Genomic DNA, 18868 nt, shown 5'->3' with positions numbered 1-18868 from the left:
TTTGAATTATAGCCTGTTTTTATGTTTTTTTTTTTAAAAAAAGAGTTAAGAAACAAAATTTTCTGAAATCCAGTAGATGTTTTCGTACATTGTATATAAGTATATTATTGTCTTGATCGCATGTCTTAATATATATAGTTTTTACTTAAAATGGAAAAAATACACTCCAAAAGTAACTAGAATAGCATGATGATCCTCCACATACTCTCCCCTGACTTCACCAACTATCAGCTGAAAGCCAATTTTGTCCCATCCGTATCCTTTATTCTTTACTGTAACTGGAGTGTATAAGAAATAAATCAGACATCATTTCATTTAGTTTCATTTGTGAATTCTTCTTTTAGGGCTAACTCTAAGAGATAGAGTTATTTAAAACAAACAATTCAATACCACACTTGAAACATTAGGAGTAATTCCTTATCGAAGTCATTATGAATCAGGTAAAGACATAAATTTACCTAGCTGTCTCACAAAATGTTTCTTATAGTTTAAGTCATGCTCTAAATAATATTCATATATTGCAATTGACTGCCATATATTTATGTCTTATCATTTTAAATCTTTATTTTGGGGGGAGTGGATCACATGTGTTACTGTGTACATGGGGAGGTAAAAGGACAGTTTGTGGGAGTTGGTCCTCTCCATCATGTGAGTTCCTGGAATCAAACCTAGGTGTGTGAGTTTGGTAGTGAGGGGCTTTCCACCATCTTACTGGCACCTGATTTTATGTCTTCTCAGATGTGTATTTCCTTCTATTTTTTTCTCAGTATGTTGAAGGAAAGAGGATGTTTTCTGTAGAGCAGCCCACAGTGTGGATTCTGTTGGTTGTATTCCTGTGGCTGTAAGTGAACATGATTCAGAATGGCAGTCACACAATGACTCATGGAGAAACTTGGATTAACTGGTGGGGTGGTTTTTTTTAGGACCTTTTTTTTTTTATTTTATTTTACAATACAATTCAGTTCTACATATCAGCCACGGATTCCCTTGTTCTCCCCCCTCCCGCCCCCCTCATCTTCCCCCCAGCCCACCCCCCATTCCCACCTCCTCCAGGGCAAAGCCTTCCCCGCAGACTGAGATCAACCTGGTAGACTCAGTCCAGGCAGGTAGGACCTTTTATTGTTTGCCAAGCATTCTCAGTTCCTTCACTTCACTTCTTACTTAGTCTGTCTGCTTCCTTCCTTGCTACCCCAGGTCAGATATCATATACTGAGATGATAGCATGTATTCAAAGACCTGCTTCTGTGCAAGCATCTTCACAAAGTGTCTTTGTCTTGTGCATTTCCGTGGGGGTTGTAAAATGTCTTGTTTCCTTCTTTCTTTTTTTAAGTTAGAAGCTATTGACCATTATTTCAAAGTTATAGGAGAGTTCTGGTTACTAGGTTTTGGTTTTGTTTCCAGATAGCCAGGGTCTTTCAAGCCAGGACATAAAATGACATCCTCTTTTGACTTCAGGGAATTACATTTTATTACTGACTCAATGAATCTAATGAAATAAAGATTATATTTTCTGGTTTAAATGAAATTAAGCCATATAAAATGAACAAGATTTTTTTCATTTTACATACTAACCACTGTTCCCCTTCCCTCCCCTTCTCCTGTCCCTCCCACGCCCCCCCATCCCACCCCTCATTCACTCCACATAGGGGGTAAGGCCTCCCTTGGGTAGTCAGCACAGGATGACATACCAAGTTGGGGCAGGACTAAGCCCACCCCCACCCCCACCACATCAAAGCTGACTAAGGAATCTCACCATAATAAATGGACTCTAAAAAGCCAGTTCATGTACCCAGGATAGCTCCTGGTCCCATTGCCAGGGACCCTACAAATAGATCAAGCCACACAACTGTCACCCACTTTCAGAGGGCCTAGTTTGGTCCCATGCAGACTTCCCAGCTGTCAGTTAAGAGTCCATGAGCTCCCACTAGCTTGAGTCAGCTGTCTCTGTGGTTTTTTCCATCATGATCTTGATCTCCCTTGCTCTTATAGTGACCCCTCTCTCTCCTCAACTGAACTCCAGGATCTTGGCCAAGTGCTTGGCTGTGGGTCTCTGCATCTGCTTCCATCAGTCACTGGATGTAGGTTCTATGATGACAATTAGGGTAATCACCAATCTGAGAACAGAGAAAGGCTAGTTCAGAGACCCTCTCCACCATTGTTAGGAGTCTTAGCTGGGGACATCCTTGTGGGTGCCTGGTGATTTCCCTAGCTCTTGGTTTGACAAATAACAACAATTAATAAATGGGACCTCCTGAAACTGAGAAGCTTCTGTAAGGCAAATGACATGGTAAAGAAGACAAAACCACAGCCTACAGAATGGGAAAAGATCTTTACCAACCCCCATCTGACAGAGGGCTGATCTCCAAAATATATAAAGAACTCAAGAAACTAAACATCAAAATACCAAATAATCCAATTAAAAAAATGGAGTGTAGATCTAAACAGAGAATTCTCAACAGAATCTCAAATGACAGAAAGACATTTAAAGAAGTGCTCAACATCCCTAGCCATCAGGGAAATGCAAATCAAAACGACTCTGAGATACCATCTTACACCTGTCAGAATGGCTAAGATTAAAACACTGCTCACAGCTTATGTTGGAGAGGATGTGGAACAAGGGGAACACTCCTCCACTGCTGGTGGGAGTGCAAACTTGTACAGCCACTCTGGAAATCAGTATGGCAGTTCCTCAGAAAATTTTCAATATCTCTCTATATATAATTTATATTAACCAGTAACAATAACATGGACAGTGTGATAGGAAAAGTGGCCAAGATGCTCAACTACTTACTGTACAAATAGGTGGGATATTTAGTTTGGATTGTCACTCTCAGTGTATTGAAACAGTCTAGGAAGTGAGCACAGATGTTTCCAGAGAAGAATAACAGGAGAGAATGACCTCCCTTCAGTAGCAGTGATGACATTTCATTGACTAGGGGCCAGGACAGCATAAAAATGGGAAATTAGGCCGGGCAGTGGTGGTGCACGCCTTTAATCCCAGCATTCGGGAGGCAGAGCCAGGCAGATCTCTGTGAGTTCGAGGCCAGCCTAGTCTACAAAGTGAGTTCCAGGAAAGTCACAAAACTACACAGAGAAACCCTGTCTGGAAAAACCAAAAATAATAATAATAATAATAATTTCACACCCTCCTCAATGTATTTTTCTAAGAAAATATTTTGCAGTGTCTACTAAGCTGGATGTATATGCACCCATTGAAAACATGTTTGTATTTGTTACTTTGCTCACTGACATGAAAAATAACCATCAGAAAGCAACCCTAAGGAAGGGCACTTTATTTTATTTTTTTAGTCTGAGTGGATAAAATCCATCATGGGGCACGAATGGCTGTGGGAGGCTGTTTGCTCATATCATGACACATCAGGAAGCAGAGAAAGGGGACAGCTGGTGCTCAGCTACTTTAATTCTGTCTGGGAGCCCAAGCCATGGGACGATGCCACCCACATTCACAGTGGGTACCCACCCAATCTTCTCTGGAAAATCCCTCAGAAATGCAAATATGTGTCTTATTGATACTCTGAGTTGATAATTGAACTTCACCATTGTGCATCTTTACAGATATCTGCATGTATGTTCACCTAACAGAAATGTGTAAAAAAAAAAATAAAAAAGAAGCAGAGAAGTATTAAATATTTATAACTATTTATAGACTATCTTTTATAATATCCAAAAGTTAGAATCAATCCAAACACTCTTTAGTTTATGTTTAGTATATTCATTCATGGACTATCCTTTGCTTTAGATATATGTAAAGAAAAAACCCAACCAGAAAATAGAACATACTGTGTGATTCAAAGTGCATGGAGCTCTAAACAGTAATGAAAATAAACCAGGTGAGGGTGATGGTTGGCTTTGGAGAAGAGATTGAAATGCAATTGCATTGAGGCAGGAGAGAAATACCAGGGCCTTAGTACTCTATTTTCTGAGGTGGTCGTTCCATGGATGAATTTGTATTGAGGTGTGTTACTTTTATTAATTCATTGAAAGTACTATATACTACACTCAATAAATTGATAAATTGTACTTATAAGCAAAATAAAGCTTCTTTAAAAAAAAAAGAAAAGGTAAAATTAGCAGTTTCCCCACACTTCTGGTATTTTCCTATCAGTTACATCAAGAGGAAAAACCATGAATTTATTGTGTTCATCAAGATTTCAGCCAAAATTTGAAGTTATAAAGAAGAATGAAATGAAGTTTTCAAACACCCTTATGTGACAATGAACTTTACCATATTTTATTCTGTGTTACTTGATATTATCCTTTGAGGAAAAAATAGGTTATTATAATTAATGATATATTTTGAAACTAAGCAATAGCAATATGAAGATAATTGTAATTTTCTATTGTTTAAAATTGTTTTCAGTCCAATGTTTTATTACATTTAAAATTCAGAAAAATAATATTAACTGTTTTGACTTTGAAAATTCAAGTTAAAAATGTTATATATTATTGGGCATGCTAGTGATTCCTAAAAATAAGCACTGTAGTGACAAATTAAGAACATTTGTTTTTTTTTTAAATGTCCTTGATAGATGTTTACAAAATGCTGAACATTTCACTATGCAAATACTTGTAACAAGCCTAGAATGACATTTAATACTTAATAAGCTCAAAATAAATGTAAGCCATTATTATTTGTATGAAAATGTAACTCATCAAGGGAGGCTAACTACATAGCAGCATGAAAATTCAGGTTCTTCACTGACAAATCTGTTTCCTGTATGTCTAGATTATGTTTCAATAATGAAACACATGAAGAAGTATTTTTTATGCATTATGCCATTATTCTGTCCCTGATGACTTCTTTAGGGAAAACATTGCTTTCTGGGTGAACTGCATAAATATAACCACTGTCTAGAATTTTTTAAAATTATACTAAAAGATGGCTAAAAATGAGTCTACTTTTGGAATATATTTACAGCTTCATTATAGACAAGTTACTAAGGCAAAGAAATTGTAGCCAGGAATTTCTAAAGTTCTTTCTGCATGGTGTTTTAAATATTATTAATTTACAGAACAAAACTATAAAATATAGTAGGATCACCTAAATAAAGGGACTGGCTCTAGTATTCATCTGCACCTTTTAAAGATTTGCTCGTTGTCATGATGGCCAAACAGTCTATTTAAAATTAAAGATGCATTCTATTAGTGTTCAAACACCTTTCACAAGTTCACCTAATCTATACTAAGTGTCTGCAAGTAGTGAGAATACATATGTACATACTCAAGTTAGCCACTGATGGAAAAGACTAAGAAATTACTGTCATGAAAGAACTGTCCTGCAGAGATCATTTTGAAGACAGATTGTTTGGCATAGTTCTGATTTTGTGTTCCTTCACTGCTGAAAACAGGGGGTAATCTTTAAAACCTGCCCTATTTCAAACATTAAAAATGTGAAAACAGGCTTGAGGAGGTGATGGGAGTCAGCCAGGTGCTTGCCGTGTGAGCCTGAGGAACTGAATCCAGATTCCCAGCCCACGTGGAAGCAACCAATGAGACACTTTTTCTGTTCAGATCCATGTATTTTTGTGAGGACTCATTTCTATTAGGGAGAGTCATTCTTTCTCAGTGTACAAATCATCTGAACTACAAGTAAATAGTTGAATATTTATACTATAAAGTACCAAATTTAGACTTAAAAGTTGATGACAATCTATTATATCCTAAACATATCACTAAGTAAAACAAACCTTTTACTTGGAATGCTTTTATTTGAACGTTTTTCTTTCAAAGTTTCAACTGAGTTTTTTAAAAATGCATGTGGTCTATCGGTAGAGTAAACACATATACTACGTATTTGTTTCTAGAGAACATAAATACAACTTAATGTACAAATATGGGTCGTTTGTATGCAAAACTTTCCTTGCAGAGAATATAGAATCAGACTGCCAGGGTGGTGGCTCATGGCTTTTATCCCAACACTTGAGAGGCAGAGGCAGAAGCAGGTGGATCTCTGTGAGTTCAAGACCAACCTGGTCTACAAAGGGAGTTCCAGGACAGCCAGGATTGTTACACAAAGAAACCTGTCTCAAAACAAAACAAAAAACAAAACAAAACAAACAAACAAAAAGCAAACAACAAAACAAAAAATATAGACTCAGTGCTGTACAGATGATTGATTTAGAAGGTATTAAAAAAGAAAAACAGAAGAACAACAAAATACACACAGAAGAGGTTAGTGCACAAGGGTCTAGGAAACAGAAGAGAACAATGTGATGACAGGCTGAGGGCAAAGGATTTTCAGAATTGATGAGATGCTTAGCAGGGCCGTGTCCCGCTGAAGGGAGAGGAGGAACCACGAGGTCTTCGAAAAGCCTGTGTGATGTGGAAAGTTACTGGTGAAGGTGTAGCTGTCAGCGTAGCCGGCTAGTAGGAAACGGATTATCACTCTGCAGACCCAGGAGAGTGGGAAAGACAGGACAGACGCAGCAAGAGTAGAGTGGTGTTGCTGAAGTCAGGACCAAGCCGTGGGGTGTTAGAGAAGGAGAGTCTGTGGATACAAAACCTGTAAGAGGAGTCATCGATTGGGGAAGTCAGGGTGAGGGAGGAAGGGAGAGGGACCACGTTGCTAGGAGGAGGCATTCACTAAAAAAAGGAAACGGAGCACTTTGTAAGCCAGTAGTTGGGTGTCCTTTCTCTGAGAAATCAACAAAATGTCCGCTCACCCCAGACAAAGCACCCAGGATAGAAATAGAAAGCAACTCTCCTCATGTTAGCTGGGTGAAGTTATGAGTCTTCCTAGGGTTACTTACATGAAGGGGAGAGAGGGATTGTTTGCAGGAACAAGGGCGGCTGCAGGACTGAACGAAAAAGATCTATCTCTCCAGCAAGAGTTAACTGTCTGTATACTGTTGTGGAGGGTAGAGGTCTTGGGAACCCTCTCTCCCCTAGTCACTATGAACAATTATAAATCTTGAGGAAGGGACCAGCCTTGAGAGCCCGCCCCCCCACCTCCCATGACAGAAAGATGCCAGGCTCATTTTGGGGCAGAACTCCTTTTGGTATCAGAGCTGCTGACAGTTCCAGAGGCCACAACTGGCCAGAAGACAGATCTACACAAGAGTAGAGAAGATAAGAGATGGAGAATAAGGTGGAATTGATTTCAGCTAGCCCCGTCACAGTTGATTAAGTGGTTAGGGAGCTTCATAAGTCCGAGGATTTCTGGACTGCAGAGATCACATGTCTGATAAGAGGAAAGGACCTGACATAAAACAGATCCTGAGATAACTGAGTTGTCAACGGGAACATGAATTTACATCAGAGACAAGCAGTAAATTGCAGAACATTGGGGGTTGGTGAGAGAAAAATTTAGGGGCTGGCAAATAATGGATGAGTGGGAACTGAGGGTCTTGTAACCACCACAATTCAGCTGTTGGCATGTGGCTTCAAAGAGAGTCTGGGAGGAGAAGTGAGGCCAAGAGAAGGCAGATAAAAATGGACGATGGAGGGGCAAGTACAGTGTTAACAGGAGTGTGTAAGAGCAGAGGAGAGTGATAGAGTTGAGATTTTAAGGCTTGGGAGAGTCTAGAAAGCAATAAAGACTACATTTCATACATACAAGAGGTTAAAAATGAACAAGAAAAATAGTCGAACAGAGACACTAATGCAGGGTCCTTTCAAATTGCATTGGGAGAAAGACTGGAAGGGACAGTCAAGAGCTGAGGAGGATGTCAGGGACACAGTGCAGGGTTGGCCTGGAGAAGAAAGGTTATGCCTGGGATTCAGCCATGACTCAGAGAAGGTGTTTCATACAGGTGCCTGGCAACCCTTTAAACAACTCACAATATATAACATGTATGGAACATCACATGTTATTCTGTCACTATAGACAACTTTTGTGTTTTCCTGTCCATTAGAAATAAATTTCACTTTAAAACATTTATAGATATTATCAAGAATCTGTTTGTGGGGTGGAGATGTTACTCAGTTGGTAGAGTTCTTGCCTAGCCCATAGGAAGCCCCAGGCTGGTCCACGGGACTACAGGAACCAAGCGTTGTGGAGCACGTCCACGATCTAAGCACCTGCAAGATAGAGTCAGGAGGATTGGGAGTTCAAGGTCATCTATGGTTCCATAGTGAATTCAAGACCAGACTGGGATATGTGAGACCCTGTCACACAAACAAGGAAGACAATAACAACCACCATGAGCACAAAGCAGTTAGAAGAGCAGCATGTGTTAGGATGTTGTCATGACTGAGTCAGTCTGAGGTGACAGACAGCAGCTTGCAAAGACTTTACCCTGGGTTGGCCACTTATTCAGACACGCAAGCTTTTGGGTTTTGGCAACATTTTGGCGCAAGGATGCTACTTAACATTTCTATAATGTGGATGCTTGAGTGGGATGAATCATACTCTTCAGAACTGTTCCTAGCTCAAACGACTAAGTGACACTGTTTTAAATCAAGTTGTCATGTTCTCTACTTTTTAAAGGTTCCGGTGAAAGCGTGTGTTTTAGTCCTCAGAAAATGGAACTGATTTAAAATGTAATTTTTAAAGAACAAATTCAAAATAATTTTACTGATTACAGACCTCCTGTATGGCACACAGCAGGTCCCATCTGACATCTGCAGTGAGGACGACTCCTCTGGACCCTGTTTAAACACTCATCATACGTTCCCTATTTCAAAACTAATTTCACCAAAACTGTGTCACATTGTTTTCATACCATTGTAGTTTGTTTCTTGATTTCTAAATAAAATGATTTACCTACCCTTTAGCCACCAATTACCCTCCCAGAACCTGAGAGTTATAGTTTTTTTCCATTAACACAGAAACTATGAAACTTGTGGACCATAACCATGCAAAGTAATTACTGTAAGGTTTGCAGGATAGCAAAACAAGGAAGAAGGGAAAAGATTTGCCTGTGCACCAAGAGCTATTGCAGTGTTCATGACATCAACATCTTAAGTAAGCCGACCTTGGCATCTGCAGGATAGGTGCTTAACACATGAGCCAGAAAACAGCAAATTCTTTTGCAAGCTTTTCTAGTACGTGGTGCGACAGGACAAATATCTTTGAAAACTGCAGGACTTCTAGCTCATCTCCTCAGAATAAAAATTGCATAAATTAGCTATCCACTCTATTCTCCTTCTACAGCAAAAAATATTTTGGTTAAGCAGTGCTTCTAATACTTATACCATCCTCAGCCAATTTCACAGGACTTTAGAGAAGCAAGGAGGAATGAATCGAGGTGGTCAGATCTATAATATACTCTTGAAATACATCTCTGAAAGTGAGGATTTAAAACAGTCTAATAGCAAGTTGAAAGGTTTTATCCAAGAGAGCGTGGTAAGATGTTTAATATACGATCCATGATAAGGTTTTCTAATCACAGCTTCAATAGTGATGGCTTTGCTTGGATATCGTGGCAGTCAGTGTGAGAGGAAGAGGTGGTCTTTGGCGGGCTGGAATTTGGGCTGTTATCTCTTATTAGGGCAATACCAGTAAGTAGGTCCCTAGATCTTCATTTTCTAAAGATTGACTGTTGATTCTTTGATCCAAGAGAAAGGAGTGGATAGATAGAAGCTTTATTCATGCCTGACCAAACGGACAATCCAGACTGTCTGTCCAGAAAACTGGGCCCAAGAAGAGCTCAGTGTCAAGATCGATGCAGCCACGGCTGCTGATGACGTTCCTAACTAGGTATGCATCAGAACCCAGCTGGTGTGGTCCAAGTGAGGAGTCCTGGGGGTGACTGATGGCAGCACAGAGTCCACCTGGGGAAGCTATAAACTGAAGCTATAGGGAAAGGTAGAAATCAACTTCTGGTGTGCCGATGGAGCAAGGCCTATCACGTGTAGTCCTGAACAGACTTTCCGTAACAATATAAGGCAGTGAAGAGCTGAAAGGTTGTTTTTAAAATCAGTAGAAGCAAATGTACTCCTCCTCCACGGATATGAGAAGGGATATATTCTGGGCAGAAAAGGGGTCCTGTGACTCTATGTGGATAACTGTGTGAAACCTTAGAATATTGTCTGTAAGCAAGGACAGTAGGAATGGTCAGATTTAGATTCGTTTTCACAGTTTGTGTTCTTTCTTGCTTAAGTACTTCCCCTAGAAAAATCAAATTAAATTAGAGTCTTATAATGCATAATGAGAAATTTCTTGCTTTTTTAATCCGTTTGGTGATCTAAATTATTTATTGTGCCGAGGCCACGTGACCAAAGAGAACGCACAAATAAAGGCACAGGACAAAGAAGAAAAATTACTTTCAGGACTTCCACATTCTTACTAGTTTGTTTAAATTAATAATATCTCTGATCATTAAATTATTTATCCCTACTCAAACATAAGTTAAACAAAAAGAAGCCCTCACATACAGAGAATGAAGAAAGTTTGCAATGAGGCCTGCATTCACTTCTGGAAAATTCCATGGCAGTCAGGACATGAACTGCAAGCTTGCTCTCTTGTCATTGGTTTTGGAGCATTGTAATGCTCAGTCCCAGAATTAGTTAGTGTCATTGTGCTAAGTCCTAGGATTTCTCAGGAAGGTGGTTATACTCTATCAGAGCACAAAGGCTGAGAAACCATGGGAAGAAAGCTAGCCAAGAAATCCCCGAATATCCCTGGACATTTCCTCCAAGTTACCACTTAAATTTACTTTCTGAAGAAAAATAGTTTAGATGTTGGGACAGAGCAGTTGTTTAAGAAAGCTGAGAAGCTGATTTCTTTAAAAACAAATCAGGTTGGAGAGGATTGCTCGTTGACAAAGTAAAATGTCTAATGCAGGGTTCTCCCTGCTGGCCCCTGAGGAGATTGAATGGACCTACAACCTGCCTACATACACACAATTAAAACTAAAAATAAGTCTCTAAAACATAAGAAGAATAGCATCAGAAGTGATGTAATGGTCCCTTAATATCATTGGTCAGGATTATTATGGCTGGTTCACTGGAAATCCCACAGAACAAATTATTTATTTTGATTACGTAACGATAGAGTTGTAACAAAGGCCTGATGCATGACCTATCTGTCAATTCCAAATTCTATGCATTCCAAATCTGTGTCAATTCATCCATTTTTGCACACATTTTTATTGTATCAGTTTCCTCTGGACCCCCCACCTTCAGTTCGAAGGTTCGATGCCCAAGTAGTGCCAAACAGTGACCCCCTGTTTATGTCAGCTATCAGGCAATTTTCTCATGCCCAAGGTTCTATGTTCACACTCAGTTCTTGATTCTCAGCTTATCTAATAAGATCATAATTTTCACTTATAAATTCTATAGGTAGTAGGCCAGTACAGTTTGAATGAGAGATATATAGGATACTATATAATTATGTGTCTTCAATAATTTCAATAATTAGTGTGTTTAAAAGCACAAGATTTGAAATACATATTTGATGGATAAAATGAATGGCTGTCTTTGTAGAAAAAACTTTGAGTGTAATGAGGGAATACAGTTGAGATGTTGAATGAGGTGTTCTTCTAGATGTCAATGTCACCCAGAATTATGTCCACACTAAGACTGGATGGGACAACATCAATCCAGGATTCATGGTAATGACAAATTAGCAGACAAATGATAGCAACAAGCTGTGGGGTGGTCTGTATGTCAAATTGCTCTGATTGGTCAATAAATAAAACACTGATTGGCCAGTGGCTAGGCAGGAAGTTTAGGCGGGACTAACAGAGAGGAGAAAAGAAAGAACAGGAAGGCGGAAGGAGACACTGCCAGCCACAGCTAAGATAAGCAGCATGTAAAGATGCCGGTAAGCCCCGAGCCACGTGGCAAGGTATAAATTTATAGAAATGGGTTAATTTAAGATACAAGAACAGTTAGCAAGAAGCCTGCCACGGCCATACAGTTTATAAGTAATATAAGTGTCTGAGTGATTATTTTATATGTGGGTTGTGGGACTGCAGGGCTTGGTGGGACCTGGAGAGAAGCTCTCCAGCAACAGTACATAGCTATATGGTGAGCATAAAAACAAACAGCAAGAAGTAGGGATGCAGTGCCCAGAACTCGGGGCAAGTGGACCATCAAGCCAAGGATAACTGGATTGCAGTTCTCATCATTTACAGTGAGTGGGTCTCCAGTGCCACTTCTAGTCAATGTATGAAGGTAGAAGCAGTGTTCTAAAAGAAAATTTAATATGTAGTGAAGGTTACCATCCATGGAGCAAAAGGGAAATTCAGAGTAGAAGAATTTGAGAGCCATGAGAAGGGAAAGAGAAATGAGAGAGTTGAAGGTTAATGGAAGGCAAGTGGGCAATGAAGAAATGATGCCATGGGAATTTTCTTGTGGCAGAACGTTGGTAATTTATGATATGGGAACCCAGTCTCATGGCACCGAAACTAATTAAAAACAGATGAGAGGATGTGGTTGGGTCAGTGACTTTAGGGACATGCTTCTCCTTTGAGGTTAGGTGCTGAGGACAGGACCTGGCTAAGAGTGAAGTAAAGCCTTAGAAAACCCCACAGAGCTCAACCAGAGGACGCCCTGCTTAGGAAGTTCTTCTAGTAGAAGGGAGTTTTAATTTATGAAATGCTAATGTGTTCCTAAAATATCAATTTCTATGAATGCTTGCACCAAGAAACACAGGGCTTTGTCAACACTGGCCCATTATGACTGGGTGACAATTTCCTCCCACTGTGACTTCATGACAAAGGTCTCAAAGTAAGAGTGTCTGAAGTTTCTCCTTTAGAATTTGCAATATAGTATAGTATTCATAATTTCCACAAACTGCTAGATTTTCACAAATATTTTTAATTTATTCATTTGTTTAAAGAATTGGAGACATTTGTTTATTTGTTTTGTGTGGATGTGAGAGAGGGAGAGGGAATGGATCATACCACAGTGTACACACGGAGGTCAGAGGACAACTTACAGGGATCAGGTTTCTTAGTTGTTTTGTGGTGTGTGAATGAGTCAAATGTAAAGTAGTCAAATATGAGCTTATAGGTCCCAGGGACCAAACTCAGGTCAGCTCATCAGGCTTGGCAGCAAATGCCTTTATCATTGTCATCTCAGGGGTCCCTCAGTGTTTTAATGTTATCAGTTGAATTTGGTATGAAAAAAGTCATTAAGCTACCTTTTTCCATTAATCTTGTTTATTTATTACTACTGAGAAACTATGATTTAACATCTATCTTGGCATCCATATATTTTCCAAAAGCATGTAATTAAAAATCAAGAGTCTATGTAGATATTGAATCTTCATCATTTCAAAAACTGTGTGTTGATACCGGCTTGACAACAGATTGAAAATTTCATAATACGTTTTTGACATACATTTTGTGGCTTGTGAGTGAATCGAATGTAAACAATGTGATTGTGAATAGTTCCATTTACTATCAGTATTCAAAAGGATCCTTTGAGTTTTCTCTGGTAGTATTACTAAGTTGCCATCCTTTGATTTTGGGAAGGGGATTTGAGAATTGTCTATAAATGACTTACCACATTATTTTAATCCTCTTCATAAACCTTTTGAGACATTATATTTCACAGTCCGAGGCTGTCATATATTTACATGGTCACACAGCAGTATCAGGGATAGATGTTTGTTGAATGAAACAGTCATCACTACACAATATTACACGACTACCTGAAAAAAAAAAATCATGGCATTGAATTCAAATCACGTTTAATGGTTTCATGAAGCTCTAAGGTTGAGCCAACTTGAGTTGGTTTCTGTTGGTCTAAACTGGTGTATACAAAGCATCATGGACTCCTATCTCAGCTTAGGCAGTTTGGTACCCTAACTAAACTGCAGCTCATGGTCAGCTTCCCTCACACTATGCTGCACATATTTTCATCACTTCATGGAAATGCAGGCCTGAGCAAATAAACAATAGTGTGGATTGTTCAGCCTCCAGATGTGTCAATAGCCCTGTTGGTTCAAAAAGAAGCCGTGTGGGCAAGTCAAAAGTTAAAGCAACAGGGTATTGTAAAATTACATGCAATGGACATTGATTAAAAAGGATGCAATAGATTTGTAGCCTTTAGTGTGATCATTATTCTGTACAGACAGCAGAACAAATCAGTTACAGAATGACAACCAGAGTACTGTACTGGTGGCCAGGAGTTATAGCCACATCATTTGTTTTGTTAACCTGGATGAATCAGGTCATCATACTGGACTCTTATTTTTTTTATATATACTTCCCAAGATGTATAAGCCTTTTGTTCTATAAAACCAAGATTTAATGTGTAAAATTCTATACATAATCTATATGAGGAACTTTAGAGACAAGTTCATTGTCTTATCCTCAGTGCCAAATTTGCTAATGTAAATGGCCAAAACTAGCTGGCTAATTTTAACTACAAATTTGTTAATGTTTTATAATCACATTCAAACTAGTAAGTTTCTAGTCTGGATTTGATTATAAAACAAAGGGCTGGAGTTTAATTTCCCCCTTAGGTCTTGAGTGTGGGATTATAACTGAAGTATCTTTTGAACTGTGCAATGTGTCAGTATAATGTCAAACATTATGACATGTCCTATGTGAGTTACCAGAGACCATTGATGTGTGCCTTAATAATTCATTGTGATGAATTCATTATGACGAATTATTATTCTCAAATTGGCCAGAGGACTTTGTCAAATTTTCAAACTTCTGATTGAAATGAGTATAAATTTAGAGCAGATATTAAAATTTCTTCTAAATAAAGCATAGAGATAAATGGGGCTGGAAAGATGGCTTAGTTGTTAAGTGCACTTGTTACTCTTCAAGAGAACCTGGGTTTGTAACCCAGAACCCACATAAAATCTCACAACTGTTTCTAACTCTAGTTCTAGGGGATCCAATGCCACCTTCTGGCTTTCTTCAGCACCAGGCATGCAGGTGATACACACACACACACACACACACACACACACACACACACACACAGGCAAAACATTCATACACATAAAATTGTAAAATAAAAATAAATTTTAAAAAAGAGTAAAGCTAATGCAGGATTGATCTGTACTTATGTAATATATGACAGAGTACTGCATTGCGTGGCTATAAAGATAACAACTGGGTAAGAATGTTCTAAATGTAAAGTATTTTATAAACTTCATAAGGAAAATAGTTTCTGAAGATTATTTTCTTATCTAGAGCAACTTTTTTCCCTTTTATTTATTCTTCTCTCATACAATTTACCTGACTGCAGCCTCCCCTCTATCCCCTCCCTCCCCCTCCCACCTTCCCTCTCCCCCATATCCACTCCTCCTACATTTCATTCAGAAAACAGCAGCCCAACAATATCTACCAAACACGGCATAACAAGATGTAATAAGAATAGGCAAATATCCTCATATCAAGGCTGGTTGAGGCAACCCAGGAGGAGGAAATGGATCCTAAGAACAGGCAAAAGAGTCAGAGACACCCTCACTCCCACTGCTAGAAGTCCCACAAAACCCCAAGCTAAATGATCTTTTTATTCTAGTCACTTGGCTACCCCAGAACTCCCACACTTAGATTACTAAAATACATCGAGAAACATCTGATTTATAGCTTGATTTGGCATATAGAATGTTCTCTTTCAGACATACAGAAAGGACTTGCCATATGATAAATGTTTACCCCTGGCGTATCTCTAGAAGGCAATTATTTGGGACTGATAATTTACTTGTCCTTGCCATTTCAGAGTCACCATGCAGACAGAGCCAAGAAACTTCATCCAGATCAAGGTGGCCCACATTCAAGAATACCGGTTGGTTTTCGGAAAGATTTGGCCAATGTGGAGAGACCGAAGAGCAAGCATGAGCCACTGCAGTAGCAGGCACCGATGTGACTTCAGGTCAGTTCAACGTACACTAGTGTTTCAACTACCTCTCTGACAAGGGTACAGTGCACAATTTCTTGCTTCCATATTGTTTGGAATACAGAGCATATGTGTAGAAGTCAGAGGTCAGTGTTGGGAATCTTCCTTGGAGCTCTTCACCTTTTCTTTTTTGAGACATAGCTTGTGAATGAGTGTTTTGCCTGTGTTTATATCTATGTACCACATGCATGCAGTACCCTGGAAGGCTATAAGAAGAAGTCAGATCTTGAGAGATTGGAAATGCAGAGGATAATAATTACCCTGTGGGTACTTAGAGAACCTGAATCCTATGTGAGAGCAACACTCAAGTACTCAACCACTAAAAAAAAATCTTTGAAGCTCTCCACTTTATTTTTTTTATTTTTTTAATGCCGAATGCCATTTATTGAAGGAGGGAGGAGGTCTTAAATACAGGCTTACAGCACAATGGGAGAACTCCAGAGGGCAGAAGTTCGCTACCAATGTTTTACAATCTTGCATCTAAGCTGTTAACGCCCATTATGCAGGATACACAGACAAGGAACTTCTGTTAAGCATTCAGGATGGTGGAACCCAGCAGGGAATTAGCATAGGGAAGATATCAAGGTCAAGGTCAGCAAGCAAGGCAACAGTTACCCAAAACAGGGGCCAGAGCCCTACAGGTCACCCTTTTACTAAAAAATGAGCTTCTGACTTAGGTTGCATGGGACATCAGCAGGTCACCTTACCCATCATGGAGATGCCTGCCCAGGCCACACAGGCGCTCTGTCTTAGGTTAGTGAGTGCCCCCCAGACATTACCCGTCTCTGAATACTCATTATCATACAGGCTCAATCGTGTGTGAACTGCAGAGTTAACTGCTGCCAAAGATCTCAAAGTAGTGCTGGGCTTGCAATCTGTGTGTTCAACACATAAAAGACCAAGAGAAGTCCTAACCCACCCATAGCCAGTAGGCTAAATGCAACTGAGCCATTCCCTTCCTTAATGAGCCTTACTGCAAATTGGAGTCCTTGTAAGATGGTATTCCACTTTATTTTTTGAGGCAGGGTCTCTCACTAAACCTGGAGCTCATCATTTCAGCCAGGCTGACAGGCTAGCCAGGGACCTTCCTGTCTCTGCCTCCTCCAGCTCTGGAGTTCCTCATGCGAGTCAGTGTTCTTGCCTCTCTATGTGGGTGCCAGGAGTCTAAACTCAGGACCTCGTGCCTCACAGAAGACATTTTTCTGACTTGGCCCTGGCCCTAATCATAATATTTTTATATTTATACTAGATGAATAAGAAAGTTTTAATGGATTTAAAGAGGTTATGATAACTGAGTTTTAACCAGCCCTCAGACCTTATCACAGAGAAGTTTCTTTACTCAGTGGATAATGGTTAACACAGAAACTCATAGTCAAAATGCAGAGAATAAGTGACTGATAAGTGATTAGCCACAAATGGGATATCTATATCGTGTATCCCTCCAAAAGAAGCTCAGGGATCATCATGGGAGATGGAGTGTGAGGATGGTAAGACCCAGAGGTTAGGGAGGAGCTAAACAGAGCTTAACTGTCTTCTGGACATGACAGCATTACTGTGCAAATAAACTCACAGTGGTTGTTGTTGCCTGTACATGCCAGCACAAGACCAAGCTAATTATCACTTTAGTGGAGTGGGAAGAGGTTCATCGAGCCTTGGACAGATGATAACTTCTGGAGGAGAAAGAGTTAGTTTTCTTTACGGGTGTGGCTCCTGGCAGGTCAACCACACTTCAGTGTGTGACTCCACACCCAGGACCGTATGCACAGCACAAATTGGAGTCAATGGATTACTATGCAAATAAATTTAAAAACAGAAAAAATAGGAGGACACCAGTTTGGGGAGAGTAAGGAGGTAGAGATGATCTGTGAAGAATTAAGGGAAAGAATTGTGGATGAATGTGGTAAAAATATGTAATATAAAATTCATAAAGAATTAATAAAAAATATTAAAAAGTACAAGCTAATCAAATGCGGACTTGAATTCTGGTGGTTTAGTTTGTAGAGAAGGTGCTGTGGCATTTTCCATCTCTACTGAAGACAAAACAAGTTCAAATGAACTTGCAGGGGACTGATCAGAATCAATTAAGCTACCAGACTAACTTCCATATGGTGGGAATCTGGCATTCCCTTGCAAGAGAAATGAGGATTTTTCTCTTTTTTGGCAATATTTTAGACACACCAAATCAGCTCAATTCCTGTGACACTTATCTTCAAAACTTCACATTTGGTTTGTAGGAAAATTGAAATTAATTATTCTTAAGCATATGGTTTGTTCCCTCCCCCTCTCCTTATTTGATTTTGTAGTGCATATGATTTTTTTCTCCAAGGACATATAAAAGTCAAAATACTAGATCTAGAGTCTCTGAAGTGCTTCTGCTCCCAACCCTGTCTGTACAATCTGAGTTCTTTCAAGTAGTTAGCTTACTAGCTTCTGACACTTCTATAAAAATATCCCATAGAGCTTTTCTTATTACGTTTTCATTGACTCTCTCCGAGTGATAAAATGAAATTCTGTAAAGGGCTTTGAAAACCATGCATATTGCAATTCCTCCACATTTCAAACACTAATCAAGTGTGACTATAAAAGAACCAACCACTGCAGTGAAAATTGCCGGAGCGGGTTGAGACTCAAGCCATTATTAATTCATTGGAAACTATTTTTTCTTTAAGATTATGGATCCTACAAAGTACCAGATAACACAATTCCTGAGATCAAAGTTTTTTGTTTCAATCACAGGGAACTTGGGTATCTAATCTTCCCAGCGTGTGCATTTCTAGGATAGTACAGCGGCTGCCCCAGCTGTGCCCTGAGTGAATAATGCAGAGTATTTCATAGATCAGGGAAGCACCCAATCTTACACAGTACCCATAACGGATGGCTTTAAGGACAAAAGGAGCCTCGGATTAAAATAATAGGTCTAGACTATTGAGACTTCTTAGCTTCCTACAAGAGAGTAAAGTGAAATTTCCCTTTGTAGGTTAATTTCAACATGTATCAGCTTGAAAATTACCCACTATGAGTGTCCACAGAGTATTTTTATTTGCTTTCCCATCTTCAAAGACAATCAGGTTAGAATCTTCAGTATGAGCTATCA

At 39.3% G+C, this 18868-nt stretch overlaps 1 protein-coding gene across 1 annotated transcript in view; it reads left to right on the top strand.

Annotated features, from left to right (window-relative positions):
- The window catches only part of Themis (thymocyte selection associated), a 171090-nt gene extending 155361 nt beyond the window's left edge, over positions 1-15729 (top strand). The window contains exon 5 of the mRNA XM_059273006.1: positions 15598-15729. Coding sequence (XP_059128989.1) covers positions 15598-15729 — 132 coding nt within the window. The remainder of the gene's footprint in view (positions 1-15597) is intronic.
- The last annotated feature ends 3139 nt before the right edge of the window (positions 15730-18868 follow it).

This window comes from Peromyscus eremicus, chromosome 8b (assembly GCF_949786415.1).
Source record: "Peromyscus eremicus chromosome 8b, PerEre_H2_v1, whole genome shotgun sequence".
Classification (NCBI taxonomy): Eukaryota; Metazoa; Chordata; class Mammalia; order Rodentia; family Cricetidae; genus Peromyscus; species Peromyscus eremicus.
This window is presented reverse-complemented; position numbering and strand designations above follow the sequence as displayed.